The 16,142-nt window shown below is 42.0% G+C and overlaps 1 protein-coding gene across 1 annotated transcript in view; it reads left to right on the plus strand.

Annotated features, from left to right (window-relative positions):
- Positions 1–16,142, plus strand: part of ATP10B (ATPase phospholipid transporting 10B (putative)) — a 113,609-nt gene that overhangs the window by 49,621 nt on the left and 47,846 nt on the right. The window contains exons 9-10 of the mRNA XM_045887531.1: positions 330–568; positions 15,700–15,891. Of these exons, the coding sequence (XP_045743487.1) occupies positions 330–568; positions 15,700–15,891 (431 nt within the window). The remainder of the gene's footprint in view (positions 1–329; positions 569–15,699; positions 15,892–16,142) is intronic.

Genomic DNA, 16,142 nt, shown 5'->3' on the forward strand with positions numbered 1-16,142 from the left:
TAACAACTACCATGACCAGTATTAGAGTATATCAGTCACTGTGACACACTATTTTATCAAGTCTTCCAAACAACCCTATGAGTTAGGTAGGGGCACACGTTTAGTCAAAGCTCAGTCACATAGCTAGGAAGTAGTAGAGCTAGATTTGAATCTGTGCACCTTAGTTGCACTCCTCTTTCTCCAGTCGAGGTAGTCCAGTTGCCCATGCTCCAGAGCAGCAAAGTGCTCTTACTCTGTGCTCTTTCCTCCACCCCTAGAGTCTGGGATTCCCTCAGACCGTGACTTGGCCAAAGTATGCCTGGTATAATAGCAGTACTCCTTTCTTGCAGCCAAGCGACTAGAGACCCCAAAGGAGCTTGACTCAGACAGTGAAGAGTGGACCCAGTACCAGTGCCTGTCCTTCCCAGCCCGATGGGCTCAGGGCCCAGCAACACTGAGGGGCCAAAGATGGGCCCAGCCTCTGAGGAGGTGCCACAGTGCCCAGGTACCCATCCAGGGCCACTCCCGACAAAGGTCTGTGGGGCACTGTGAAAGCTCACAGCCTCCCGTGGCCTTCAGCAGTTCCATAGTAAGTACCTGTCTTTTACTCTTCAAGTTGCAAGTGGCCTCTTTTGGGGATAGATGGGAGGGGGCTCTGGGGTATGAAAGAGAAAAGACTATATAAATCCTGAAGAGCTCTCAAAATGGTAGCCCTTGGTCTTATACGCAATCTGCATTATGTGTTTTATTAGGCATATACACTTCTGGTTAATTTTAAATGTTCAGTGTTTAGAAATTGGGAGATTTCATATAAACATATAGATTTCTGGCTTCTCTTTTTAAAAAGGAATTGGAAAATTTCTCCACACTAGCCAACATTTCCTTGAGGCGATAATTGGCTTGAATGATGGAGTTGATGCTCCTTAGACTGGGCATGTGGTCTTCTGTTCATCACAGACTATCTTCCTCTCTGTTTACCCCCATCACTGAACTGAGAACCAGCAGTATGTCCATGATGCATGCTTTTCCAAAATACAGTTAAAGGAAAGAGAAATAGTTGTCATGCCCATGTTTCTATAAGGTGCAAAAACAAGATGGGCCTTAAGGCTTGCAGGCTTCAAGAGTAATGGAAGAATATACTTTTTTGTGATAATCAAAGAATCTTAAATAGTTATAAAGCAAAGAACATCTATGTCAAAATTACCCAGCACACTTAATACTCCTAAATTAATTGCCTGGCCCCTATGGGGATTCAACCTTGCAACTTTGGTCTGGAGCTTTTTGCATATGTTTCCTTCACATTTGATCCAATGGTACAGCTATCACTAAATCCCTGGCATGTAAAGAAATTTAGTTTCTTCCCCAAGATTACACAGCATTCCCTAGAAGGCAAGGCTAGAACTGGAGCTTTCTGATTCCTGTCCCATTCTACTTTCCTCTGCACCATGTTCTTTCTCTAAGAAACATATCATCTAGAATCTTCTGCACTTACAGAAAAGACCACAGGGAGCCCCAGCTATCTTGAACAAGACCCATATCTTAAGAAAGGATGGAAATTCTCTTATCCCATTATTAGAAAATTAGATTTTCAAAATTATCCTCATAATGAATTTCCTTCCAATTTTTATTTTCTCCATTAATACACACATAACTACATATACTTAACATTTTTGCAGTCATAGTACCTACAAATTAAATGTGTGGGGGTTTTTTTTAATCTCAAATAATATCAAAAGCATTTTCCATATTGCTACATAGTTTTTATAACCCAAGACTGTGTTTTCTGATCCTGACGGAAAAGATATGCTGTGAGTCTATGTGTTCTGGGTTATTACTTATTTAACTTCAGGTGAGTACAAAGTTAACTCTCTTATGTTACTACCACACTGAGAAATGCAACATTAGCAAGGATAAAACATTAGCCATGTGTTAAGATATATGATGCTCATAAACATACAAGAGGAATGATCCATAGATGCCTTTAGGAAGAATTTTTTTCTTTTTTCTTTTCTCAGGTAAGATAACAGAACATGCATATTATTGCATCTTTCTCTTCTTCAATTTAATTTTGTCCCCTCTGAATGTAATGCTCTTCCTCCAGCTCTTTACCTAAATATTTGAACAATGCATTTAGTGAATTCTCACCAGGCACAGATTCTAAGTCTTGCACTACATGTGTCTTTTGGAACCTTCCAGTTCTGGATGCCATGGGCATCCCATGTGCCTGAGAATGTCTCCCCCAAGACACAGAGAGGGAAACAGGGAGCTTTCTTTTATATATCTCAGTTGGAACACACAGATTTGCTCCCCCTTGTTCAGCCTGACAAATCTTAGTAGCCCAGGAAAACTGCAGCCCTGAGCCAGCCAGTGTAACTTTTATTCAGGGCCTATCTATCACTAGGGCCTACAATTATCACCAGCTGTTCTAAAAGTTAAATAGCATGATGTCTATGCTGACCTGCAAGGTCCCTTCCAGCTATAAATTAGGTACATTTGGGGTCAAATGCCCCAGGTTTTCATCTCAGCTCTTTCATCTATTCTGTGACTTTGGTCAACTTACTGAGCTAGAACCTCAATGTCTTCATCTTAAAGAAGGATTATTGTTCTGTTTCATGAGTTTATTTTGAGGACTTAATTCTTAAAATCATGTGTTCTAGATAGATAACTCGTGGAAGTCTTAATCTTTCTCAAGGAAAGCTGTCTGACTTGTACAAATGTTCCTATCTGATGACATGGGAAATGGGAGTTTTCATAAAATGCAATGTCAAGCCCTCTCCCCTGAGATTCTGGTAGATTTGATCTAGGGTAGGGCCTGAGCATTCATCTTTTTTATTTCTGATGATTCTAGTGAGCAACAAGATCAAGAACCTCTCTAAGCATAGCATTGCCCCACTAGGAAATAATCTCGATTTGGCTCAAATGGACATTTTCTATAGCTTGGGAGGCATTGGCTGAAGGGGGTGATTTAGGCTACCTTAAAGGGCTCTGACATTAACCCATAAAATATCTGTGGCTGGAGTGGCAGATCCTTGAATTAGTCCATAGAGAATATCTGGGGCAGGCCCAGGTGGACCTCCTGGCTCCTGCCACCACCCACTCTTGGCAGGCTCTCCAAGCTTGTGTCCTCTTCACCTGCCCATCTGGCATCCTGTCTGGTTGGATAATAATCTCTCGGCACCACCAGCTCTTTACCTTCCCTTTGTAAACCAGTGAGAACTTGCCTCTAAAACCTCCACAATGCCAAGTCCTGGCAGAGCAAACACCCTACCACATTCTTTTTTTTTTTTTAAAGATTTTATTTATTTATTTGACAGAGAGACAGCAAGAGAGGGAACACAAGCAGGGGGAGTGGGAGAGGGAGAAGCGGGCTCCCTGCTCGGCTCAATCCCAGGACTCCGGGATCATGACCTGAGCTGAAGGCAGGCGCTTAACGACTGAGCCACCCAGGCGCCCCCTACCACATTCTAAAGAAGCTGGTTGTTGGTTTCCTTGGAACTTTGCCCTAGACCCAAAACAAAATGAGCATCAAGGCTAACAGCAACAAAAGCTGGCTTTTTTTCTTTTACTACAAAGAACAAGGAAGTATTGGTTAATGCCGCCTAATTGGCTGCTATAAAATCTGTGGCTTTAGGGTGGGGATAATACCCTTAGGAAAGTGGTCAGTTGTAAGCCAGGGTTTGAGTACTGGCAGATAGAAAATGAAATGCCCCCCACCCCCACCCCGCCCCACCCTGGTATGTAAGAAGCCAAGATTTGAGCAGAGAGTCTTTGTTTAGAAGTGCCACTTACAAAAGGTTTTCCAGAACCATCAGACCAAAGAATATCTTCCTAATCATAAAATTTGCATTGGGGCCACTAGGCTCCTCCAGATGGCACCACCACTTCCTTCTGTAGGCATGGCCTCTCCCACCTGTCTGGAAAGAATGCAATAGAGAAAAGTAAAGGAGGTGTCTTTGGCCCTCTGCCTCCTTTCCTTAGTCTTGGTCTTCCTTCCTTTCTTTGAAAGAGATATGTGCAGCACTTCGTCTGCTCCAGACTGGTGAGGACAGCCCACAGATACAAACTCCCACTCAAAAGTTAGATAAGAGTCCTGATTTAATTAGCCAAGCACTCAAAATCTTTTTGGAAGTAATGTGACAACACAGGGCAGGAACAGATGAAGCCTGTATCAGCTGCGCTTCCCTTAACTTCCAGGGTACCCGAGGGGCTTCCCTTAACTTCCAGGGTACCCAAGGGTGGTACCCAGCTGCAGTGACCCTGTTTGCATGGGGTGGGGTCTTGCAAGATCTGGAAAACTCCCTTATTGCTAGGCCACTTAGTTTCTTTCCTTGGGGCTTCTGTCCCTTTTGGGAAAAGCTTATCTTAACAACCCACGTGCTTCTATTTAAGCAAATATTTGTTAACATTGGGTTCTCCCAGTTCCTGAATGAGAGGCAGCGTCCTCTAGGTCACAACCTCAGCCTGGGCAAAATCATCACTCTCCTAAACCATAGGTCAGCCTCCAGCTCCCCAGCAACCAGGAAAATTTGTTTTCACGATAGTGATATAGCCACATAATTAAGCGGTAGAAAGTAACTAAAGGTCAAATGATAAAAAATAAGTCTCCTTCCCTCCTCTTCTATTCCCCACAACCCCAGTGACAACCATTATTTGAATTTTCTTGTTTATGACCCAGACACCTATATAGGAGCATACGAGTGTGGTATACATACGAGCACATCCTTTACTGCAAATATTAGCATGCCCTGCACGTTGTTGTGGACTTTGTTTTTTCTTTTTACCTAGTGAATCTGAGGGAATATTTCATAGATGTAGACAGATATTCAATGGAGAGCTGCCTCATCTTTTCTTTTTAATGGCTGTTAGAATTCGTTGGATGTTTGAGCCGTTGTCTTTATAGATGTGTATTTTTCTATAGTATTCATTCTACATAATTGCTAAATTGTGTGTATCTTTTTTATTTTGATTGATACTTCCCAAGAGGTTGTATTAGTTCAGACACTCACCAACAACAAATAGAAGGATCTGCTTCTGTCCACTTCTGCCAATTCTGTGTATCTATTTCTTTGGAATAGCCTGTCGTTTATTGTCAAACATCGAGTAAGCATCCACAATATGGCATATACTGTTCTAAACACTGGGATATAAGGTTTAATAGGGCCTTGTCCCTGATAAACCCAAAAGAGAGGAGAGAAGACCACCAGTGCCAATAGAACACTCCTCTTGGTGCTGAGGGCAGAGGTGCTGTAGGAGCCCAGAAGAGGTGCACCTGCATCAGATGAGGCCTCAAGAGGGCTGCCTGGAAGGGTTAGCACCTGAGCTGAATTTGAGACAAAATTAAAAGCTAACCAGAGCAAAGAGAAGACCATCTAGTGGGGAGAGGTGAGAAATGCAAGTGACATGAAAAACGGGTTTTGAGAAGCAGCTGGAATAAAAGATGGAGGTTGGAGAGAGGTTGAGGAGATGGAGGCCTGGGAAGAACCAAGTCACAAAGATTTTTCTTCCAGGCTAGGCACCAGGGTTCCTGTTGAATTCCACTGCTGGCTCTGTGGATTCCTAATAGCAGCAAACTGCTATACCCAGTGAGTGATAGTTGTCAATGTGAACTTGAGTGAGTTATCATTAAAACTGAGAAGAGAGTAGCAGACTAGAGGTTGGCCTGCTTTCCCTAGCCTTCAGGGTGGGACACACCTCAGCCATATAGCACACAGTGGCTGTATAAATTATCACTACTCAAACTGGGGTCCTGGGACCAGCACTATGAGCATACTTGGGAACTTGTAGAAATGCAGATGCTCAGGCCCCACTTCCAACTCGCTGAATGAGCATCTGAGTTTAAACAAGATGCCCAGTTAATTTGTGTGCATGTTAAAGTTTGGAAAGTGCTGGCATTGTTTTTAAGGGTTCAGGTGTTGGTATCAGGAGGAAAACCTGGATCCAAGACCCATTCTTTTTATTGATTTTGTGACCTTGGACACGTTATTTAAAGTCAGTGAGTCTCATTTATCTCATAATTAAAATGGGAGAATAATAGTAGCTATTTCAATGCTGTCATGACTAAATGATATACATGAACACACTTAGCAAAGCACCTGACTTTGTTGTAAGTTGTCAATAAATGTAATCTAATGATAATAATAGGATCCTTGAGGGTAGAGTGTGAGGTCCAAGATCACCTTCGTCAAAGAAGGTTTGTATGAGATTTACGTGTTCTGCAGCAGAAAGAAATCCAACCAGTTGGGTGCCTGGCTGCCACAAAGCTCTAATCTGAACAACCTGGTAACCCACAATTTAATATTTATTTTCCTTCAGAGAAATAGACTAGCTAAAGGGCCCAGAGGTGGGTGGGGGCATTGCTTTCTCTAAGTGTCCTAAGTACCAAGTTCCTAAATGTTAATGGGCCAGACAGGAAACCAGTGAGCTGTGGGCAAAGGGAACCATGAAGAACCTTGCCCTGTGGAATCAGTCTGTGGTGACTGGATAAAGCTTAACTGACATCTGCTGCTGACACCTGCAGGCTGGGCCTGCAGCCAGTGCCAGAGAGAAGTAGGCCCTTTGCAGAGATTCTTTTTTTATTTTTTTTTAATGCATTGCTGTATGATTGGGTTGAAATATACTAATGAAGAAGTTTTTGTTTTGTTTTGTTTTTTCTAATTTAATTTTATTATGTTATGTGAATCACCATACAGTACATCATTAGTTTTTGATGTAGTGTTCCATGATTCATTGTTTTCGTATAACACCCAGTGCTCCATGCAATCAATATGTGCCCTCCTTAATACCCACCAACGGGCTAATCCAACCCCCTATCCCCCACCCCTCTAAAACCCTCAGTTTGTTTCTCAGAGTCCATAGTCTCTCTTGGTTCGTCTCCCTCTCTGATTTCCCCCCCTTCATTTTTCCCTTCCTTCTCCTAATGTCCTCCATGCTATTCCTTATGTTTCACAAATAAGTGAAACCATATGATAATTGACTTTCTCTACCTGACTTATTTCACTTAGCATAATCTTCTCCAGTCTCATCCATGTTGATGTAAAAGTTGGGTATTCATCCTTTCTGTTGGCTGAGTAACATTCCACTGTATATATGGACTACATCTTCTTTATCCATTCGTCTGTTGAAGGGCATCTCGGCTCTTTCCACAGGTTGGCTATTGTGGACATTGCTGCTATGAACATTGGGGTGCATATGGCCCTTCTTTTCACTACATCTGTGTCTTTGGGGTAAATACCCAGGAGTGCAAGTGCTGGGTCATAGGGTAACTATTTTTAATTTTTTGAGGAAAGAAATTAAAGTTTTTCCAAAGTGGCTGTACCAACTTGCATCCCCACCAACAGTGTAAGAGGGTTCCCCTTTCTCCACAACCTCTCCAACATTAGTTGTTTCTTGCCTTGTCAATTTTTGCCATTCTAGCTGTGTAAGGTGGTATCTCAATGTGGTTTTGATTCGAATTTCCCTGATGGCTAATGATGATGAACATTTTTTCATGTCTGTTAGCCACTTGTATGTCTTCTTTGGAGAAGTATCTGTTCATATCTTCTGCCCATTTTTTATTTGTTTTTTGGGTGTTGATTTTGAGAAATTCTTTGTAGATCTTGGATATCAGCCCTTTGTCTTGTAGTGTCATTTGCAAAAATCTTCTCCCATTCTGTGGGTTGCCTCTTTGTTTTGTTGACTGTTTCCTTTGCTGTGCAGAAGATTTTTATCTTGATGAAATCCCAAAAGTTCATTTTTGCTTTTGTTTCACTAGCTTTTGGAGATGTATCTTGAAAGAAGTTGCTGTGGCCGATGTCAAAGAGGTTACTGCCTATGTTCTCCTCTAGGATTTTGATGGATTCCTGTCTCACATTGAGGTCTTTCATCCACTCTGAGTTTATCTTTGTGTATAGTGTAAGAGAATGGTTGAGTTTCATTCTTCAGTATATAGCTGTCCAATTTTCACAGTACAGTTTATTGAAGAGACCGTCTTTTTTCCACTGCATGTTTTTTCCTGCTTTGTCAAAGATTATTTGACCATAGAGTTGAGGGTCCATATCTGGGTTCTCATTCTGTTCCATTGGTCTATATGTCTGTTTTTGTGCCAGTACCATGCTGTCTTGGTGATCACTGCTTTGTAATATAGCTTGAAATCAGGCAACATGATACCCCCAGCTTTGTTTTTCTTTTTCAACATTTCCTTGGAGATTCAGGGTCTTTTCTGATTCCATACAAATTTTAGGATTGTTTGTTCCAGCACTTTGAAAAACACCATTGGAATTTTGATCAGGATGGCATTGAAGGTATAGATTGCTCTGGGCAGCATAGACATTTTAACAAAGTTTATTCTTCTGATCCATGAGCATGGAATGTTTTTCCATCTTTTTGTGTCTTCTTCAATTTCTTTCATGAGTGTTCTGTAGTTCCTAGAGTATAGATCCTTTACCTCTTTGGTTAGGTTTACTCCGAGGTATCTTATGGTTTTCGGTGCTATTGTAAGTGGAATCGATTCTCTAATTTCTCTTTCTAGAGTTGCATTGTTAGTATATAAGAAAGCAACTGATTTCTGTGCATTGATTTTGTATCCTGCCACATTACTGAATTACTGTATGAGTTCTAATAATTTCGGGGTGGAGTCTTTTGGGTTTTCCACATGAAGTATCATGTCATCTGCAAAGAGAGAGAGTTTGACTTCTTCTTTGCCAATTTGAATACCTTTTATTTCTTTTTGTTGTCTGATTGCTGTTGCTAGGACTTCTAGTACTATGTTGAACAATAATGGTGAGAGTGGGCATCCTTGTCATGTTCCTGATCTTAAGGGAAAGGCTCTCAGCTTTTCCCCATTAAGGATGATATTTGCTGTGGGTTTTTCATAGATGGATTTTATGAACTTGAGGAATGTTCCCTCTATCCCTATACTCTGAAGAGTTTTAATCAGGAAAGGATGTTGTATTTTGTCAAATGCTTTTTCTGCATCAATTGAGAGGACCATATGGTTCTTCTCTCTCCTCTTATTAATGTGTTCTATCACACTGATTGATTTGCGAATGTTGAACCACCTTCCATCCTAGGGATAAATCCCACTTGGTCATGGTGGATGATCCTTTTAATGTATTGTTAGATCCTATTAGTTGAGAATTTTGGAATCCATATTCATCAGGAATATCAGTCTGAAATTCTCCTTTTTGACGGGGCCTTTGCCTGGTTTGGGGATCAAGGTAACGCTGGCCTCATAGAATGAGTCTGGAAGCTCTCCTTCTTTTCTATTTTTTGAAACAGCTTCAGGAGAATAGATATTATTTCTTCTATGAATGTTTGGTAGAATTCCCAAGGGAATCCATCAGGCCCTGGACTCTTATTTTCTGGGAGGTTTTTGACCACTGCTTCATTCTCCTTACTGGTTATTGGCCTATTCAGGTTGTCAATTTCTTCCTGTTTCAGTCTTGGGAGTTTATAGGTTTCCAGGGAGGCATCCATTTCATCCATGTTGCTCAGTTTATTGGCATATAGTTGCTGATAATAATTTCTAATACTTATTTCTATTTCCTTGGTGTTAGTCATAGTCTCTCCCCTTTCATTCATAATTTTATTAATTTGGGTCCTTTCTCTTTTCTTTTGGATAAGTCTGGCCAGTGGTTTATTGATCTTATTAATTCTTTCAAAGAACCAGCTTCTAGTTTCGTTGATCTGATCTACTGTATTTCTGGTTTCTAAATCATTGTTCTCTGCTCTAATCTTAATTATTTATTTTCTAATGCATGGCTTAGGCATCATTTGTTGATTTTTGTCTAGTTCTTTAAGGTGTAAAGTTAGTTGGTGAATTTGGGATTTTTCTATTTTTTTGAGTGAGGCTTGGATGGCTATATATTTCCCCCTTAGGACCACCTTTGCAGTATCCCATAGGTTTTGGACCAATGTGTTTTCGTTCTCATTGGTTTCCATGAATTGTTTAAGATGTTCTTTGATTTCCTGGTTGACCCAAACATTCTTGAGCAGAGTGGCCTTTAGCTTCCAAGTGTTTGAATTCCTTCCAAATTTTTTCTTGTGATTGAGTTCCAGTTTCAAAGAACTGTGGTCTGAGAATATGCAGGGAATAATCTCAGTCTTTTGGTATCAGTTGAGACCTGATTTGTGACCCAGTATGTGGTCTATTCTGGAGAAATTTCCATGGGCACTCAAGAAGAATGAGTATTCTGTTGTTTTAGGGCAGAATATTCTATATATCTATGAGGTCCATCTGGTCCAGTGTGTCATTCAAAGCTCTTGTTTGTTGATTTTCTGCTTAGATGATCTGTCTATTGCTGAGAGTGGAGTATTGAGGTCTCCTACAATTAACGTATTATTATCAATATGACTCTTTATTTTGGTTAACAGTTGGCTTATGTAGTTGGCTGCTCCCATGTTGGGGGCGTAGATATTTACAATTGTTAGATCTTCTTGTTGGATAGACCCTTTAAGAATGATATAGTGCCCTTCTGTGTCTCTAACTACATCTAGCTTAAAATCTAATTTGTCTGATAAGAATTGCTACCCCAGCTTTCTTTTGAGGTCTTTGAAGATGGATCTCCATCCCTTCACTTTCAGTCTGGATGTATTTTTAGGTTCAAAATGAGTCTCTTGTAGACAGCATATGGATGGGTCCTGTCTTTTTATCCAGTCTGCAACCCTGTGCCATTTTATGGGAGCATTTAGGCCATTCATGTTGAGACTGATTATTGAAAGATATGAATTTATTGTCATCATGTTGCCTGTGAAGTCCTTGTTTCTATAGATTGTCCCTGTAAATTTCTGTTCTATATCATTCTTGGGGTCTTTCTCCTTTTAGAGAACCCCCCTTAATATTTCTTGCAGGGCCAGCTTAGTGGTCACATATTCTTTCAGTTTCTGCCAGTCCTGAAAGCTCTGCATCTCTCCATCCATTCCAAATGACAGCCTTGCCTCGAAGTATTCTTGGTTGCATGTTCTTCTCATTTAGTACCCTGAATATGTCTTGCCAGCCCTTTCTGGCTTGCCAGGTCTCTGGATAGGTCCGACATTATTCTGATGTTCCTCCCTCAGTACATAAGGAATCTCTTCCCCCTAACTGCACTTAAGATGGTTTCCTTGGTTCTAAGATTTGCGAGTTTTACTATTACATGCTGAGACATTGGCCTGTTTTCCTTGATCTTGGGAGGGTCCTCTCTGCCTCTAGGACTCAAATGTTTGTTTTGTTTCCGAGATTAGGGAAGTTCTCAGCTATGATTTGCTCAAATATATCTTCTAGCCCTCTGTCTCTCTCCACCCTCTCAGGGATCCCAATAATTATGATATTGGAACATTTCATGGTGTCACTTATTTCTCTAATTTTGTTTTCATGGATTTTAAGCTGTTTCTCCCAGGCCTCCTCATTTTCCTTCTTTTCTATCAGTTTTTCTTCTAGATCACTAATTCATTCTTCTGCCTCGTTTACCCTAGCTGTTAGAGTATCTAAATTAGTTTGGATCTTATTGATAACATTTTTAAGTTCTCCCAGTTCAGCTTTCATTTCTGCCCTTAGAGACTCTATGTTGCCATTAATCGATTTCTCCATTCTAGCTATCATCTTCATAACTGTTACCCTGAAGTCCATTTCCAACATCTTGGTTATATCTGTATCCATTTGTAAATCTGTGGCAGAAGTTACAGTCACTGAGTCTTTCCTATTTTGGGGGTTCCTCTTCTTAGTCATTCTGTTAAGGGGTGGTTGAGGGAGTGTACAGAGTCCAAATTATTGACCACAACCCAAGCAAGATGCACCCATTCTATAGGGAGCTAGGATTGTTGGCCTCTTGTTCTCCCAGCCTGTCTTCTGGGGAAGGGGCCTGCCAGGATGTTACTCAGGCAACCCTGTTTGGGCAGAGTTGCCCTGCCCCCTGTGGGGGGGATGCACTCAGTGAAAACTGGTTTTTTAGGGCTTTTGTTCTCTGGCAGCTTTCCCTGGAGGCTTTCCCCATCTCTTCCAGAGTCAGAGCAGAAGAGACCATTTCCAACCCTGTGCCTCAGAGCAGAGAGATCACAGTCTGTTCGTCAGTGAGCTCTCCAGGCCACACTATCTCCATTTCTGTCTGTGCTGCTTAAAACTTCAGCGTCCTGGGTTGTGTGCCCCTCAGCAGCACTCCCAGTCCTCGCCTCCAGGTTGGGGCATGTCTCTGCCCTTTGTGCTTCTAAAACCGCCAGCCACCCCCAATTCGCACCCGTGGCTCCGCCACTCCAGGTTTCAGTCCAGGGGGCTACCCTAAAGTCCTTTCCCCACCGCTACCGATCTGCAAGTCTGTGCCCGGCCCCCGGCGTGGGAGGCTTTCATTCACCAATGGTGTAGGATCCCCATGGCTGGGCTCCCTCCCCCTTCCGTTTATCTTCCAATATCTGCCTGCAGAATCATGGCTCCCTGCTTTATACCTCAAAACCAACTGCTTGTGATATTCTGCTTGTAGAGATCCAGATCTATCTTCTTACATCTCAGGCTGATTTTGTGGGTGTTCAGAGTGGTCTGGTAGATATCCAGCTCAATTCAGGGACCAGGAATAGGGTCCCCTACTCCTCCACCATCTTTTCCCTTCTACCTCTAAAGAGTTCTAACAAAGAGATCCCATGAGTTAATCAGTGGTGGGGTAGCTCAAAAGTAAACAAAAGTTTGTGTGCTTGCAGTCTGCCAGGCACTGGGGACATATCATTGACTGTCTCTGTCCTTGTGGCACTCATAGACTAAAGTGTAAATGAACAAGAAATGAATAACTATTAAATCATTTTAACATAGTCACCATTTGGAAATACATAATGCATAGCTTGGAGCAAAGCAGTATGTTATCAGAAGCTGGGAGTCAGCTGGTGTGAAAACTGCCTTAGTTCTGACCCTATTTCACTGTGCAGTCTTGAGTAGTTCACTTCCCACCTCTCTGACATTCAGTTTTATCATCAGGAAAATGGGAGATTTGGCTTTGATTACCTCCAAGCTTGTTTGCAGCTCTGTGTATCTGTGGTAAGGGTTAAAAGCATCCCATTCATGTATACCCCCAGCCCCAAATGAAATCTTTTTCCTGAAAAGAGAAGATTCCCATAATCCCTTTTATAATCTCTGAGACTATCTGCTGAGTCCTAAGGATTAGATATACAACCTATTAGTTTTGCTTGGGATGCGAAACACTAAAGATGCTGGCTGTCAGCAAGTATCAAAGGCTACTTCCTTCTCGTGGAGGATCTTGCCTGGCACAGAGGTTAAGAGCATGAATTCTAGTTGGATTATTTCAAATCAAGTAAAGGAGTCTCTTTCACTTACTGTGTGATCTTGGGAAAAACACTTAATCTCCTTGGGCAGCAGTTTCCTCATCTGATACATGGGTAACCAGGAGAATAATCATACTCAACACATAATGTTGCTGTGGAGCCACAATGAGATAATGAATGTACCCAGAATGTAAGAAGTACTATGTGAATAAGAACTATCATTACTACCTTAAGAAAAGAGCTCAGAGCCCCTTGAGTGATGATGGTACACTGATAACAGGCAGTAGGTGGAGCCCGGAATCTGGCTAGGGGAGTTTGCCAAGGAGCATTAATAAGGGAACACTGCTACTTTACCATGACCATGGAAAGGAAAGGAAAACTCTAGACTTGCAATCATAGGGTCTGACATCTGATTCTGGCTTTATGCTGACTCACTGAGTGACAATGGTTAAGTCAGCCCATCTTTCTGCGTTTCAGTTAAGTTGGGACTGTGAGAAGTCAGTGAGATCACATAAATTACATTGCTTGGAAAAGTAGGAAGAGCTTTTTCAATGTGAACTCCTGCTAAGAAGACTGCTTTCAAAGGCAAAGATGTTAGATAGTGCATGCTCCCTTCCTAGGCTTTCTGAAAATAGTGACACCATATGGTATGGATGGCTCACCATTGCTTATCACAAGGCAGTGAGGAGAAATGCAGACTTGATGCAGTTTTACTAGCACTCTTCCTTTTAATAAGTACTTTTTTCTGGATGTTGTCTTCCTAAGATGGTATGAACCAGAGGAAGTGTAGTGTTGACTCTTGGAGAGCACTCCAAATGAAGGCTAGAACACTGCTCCAGTCCATTTCCCTTCACCTCCCTGTGCTGTTGGAAAGCTGAACTCTCATCCCTGCAGGCATCAAGCAGCTCCCTGGGGTGTCTGAGTTTCCTCTCCTGTGCTCTCACCTGTGCCAGCAGCCCCAGGGAGAATAGAGTCTGACTTCTGGAGTCACTGCATTTGGTAATCAGAGAAGACACAGTCTAAGGACTCTTACCTCCACAGGGTTTTGTTTCTTTTTTTTTGGTCTCAATTTGGGTTCTTATTTGTAAAACCTGCTAGCTCATTGGCACTCAGTCTTCACCCTGCACAAATTAATCAAGATTCCTTCAGTTCATCCTTTTCAACCATTGACTGTCTTTCTTCTACACTTTAACCTGTAAACTATGAACACTGATAGAAATGGTTTTGTGTGGAAATTTCTTTGCACAGTGGCTTTTGTCATATCTGTTAAGAGCCAATGTTTGTTGAGCTTCTACTTCAAACAAAGCAATAATTGGGGCTATAGAATGTATAGCTTTGTGGAACATGCAGTCTCTATCTCTGAGGCTCCTACCTTATCTCTAGAGAAATTCAACATGGATACAAGAAAATTGAATTTAAAATATAGGTCAATATGTGGTGAATTCCAAAGGGATGGTACAAATGGCAGTTTCTACAAGAATGTGAAAATTTGGAAATTCATGAGTCAGATCCAGCCCACAGATTTTTCTTTTTAAAAAAATGAGTTCTCACATCATCTTTCTTTATCTTGAAAAAATCAATAGATTTGGCAAACTGGACTAGCACCAGAGCACCTCACTAGCAGAACAGTTGCCACCTTTTAGGCAGGGTAGGACTTGCCAGGTCTCACAGCCCCTACGATCTCACAGTGTCCTCATCTGTACCTTGGCCCACTACCCTCATTCACCTTATCCACCTGACTGCTGTGGACATTATGAGTTCAAGAACATGTTGTTGTGGCTCAGAAGACTGTGAACTCATTTTGGGCTGGATAAGATCTCATGGATATATGGAACTTCTCATGGCTACTGAAGTCTAGGTAGGATTTTGGTAGACAGGAGAGGGCTTTTTAAACAAGGTATGATCAGAGGCATTAAAAATGAGTATACATCCAGGAGGCAGCAAACAAACCAGCAGGCTGAGCAGAGGGTCTGCACAGAGAAGCAGTGGGAGTAAAGAGTGGGAATGCAGACTATGGTAGAATTTAGATGGCAGACTGAACTGACTATGCTAACAGTGAAGATCTCCTGAAGGTTTTCAAGCTCAAGAATGCCTTGAGGGAAATGATGTTTTAGAAAGATGCATGGCTAATACATATGAAGGGTTAGAAAGAAAAGAGAGGAGAGGCAGCAACATCACTTCAGAGGCTGATGCAGAAATCCAGATTTGAGGACTAGAGGTCTGTGCCTGGCTGAAAGCTTCAGCATTGAAGGGTAAATTGCACGGAGCAACTGTGAGGGAAGGGCTGCCAGAGTCTATAACTGATGGACACGCAAGGTTGAGGGAAAGGGAGGAATCAGTTAAGAATGCATTGACCAGGCCTGTGGGAGGAGGAGATGTGCTGGAAGCATGACTTCAGGAAAGACTGTATCATCCTTTCCCCAGGTGTGCAAAGAATCTGCTGGAGGGGCTTCCTCCCCAGTCCCTTCAGGAAAGATTCTCATCCAGGCCTTTCTTTCTCAGGAAAAAGATGTGACTCCAGATAAAAATCTACTGCCCAAAGTGCGAGATGCTGCCCTGTGGCTGGAGACCTTGTCAGACACCAAACCTGCCAAATCTTCCCCCTCCACCACCTCCTCCATTGCTGACTTCTTCCTTGCCCTAACCATCTGCAACTCTGTCATGGTCTCCACAACCACAGAGCCCAGGCAGAGGGTAAGGATCACCGAGGATGGGTGGTGGGATGGATGGGAGGAGAGCTAGGGCAAGGGGTGAAGCCCTGAACAGAGAGATAAGACACTTGAGCCCTAGTCACAGTATCACCATTCTATCACTGTAAGACTTTATTTCTTATTTTGTCTGGGCCTCAGTTTCCTCATTTTTTAAATAAAATGGAAGAAGTTATATATGAGCTTTCTATGTAGCTTTCAAATTCTGTATCTGTCTGTCTGTCTGTATGGTAGATA

The sequence above is a fragment of the Mirounga angustirostris genome, unplaced genomic scaffold (genome assembly GCF_029215605.1).
Source record: "Mirounga angustirostris isolate CCGP_5_RB_7025 unplaced genomic scaffold, mMirAng1.0.hap1 SCAF_7, whole genome shotgun sequence".
Taxonomy (NCBI): Eukaryota; Metazoa; Chordata; class Mammalia; order Carnivora; family Phocidae; genus Mirounga; species Mirounga angustirostris.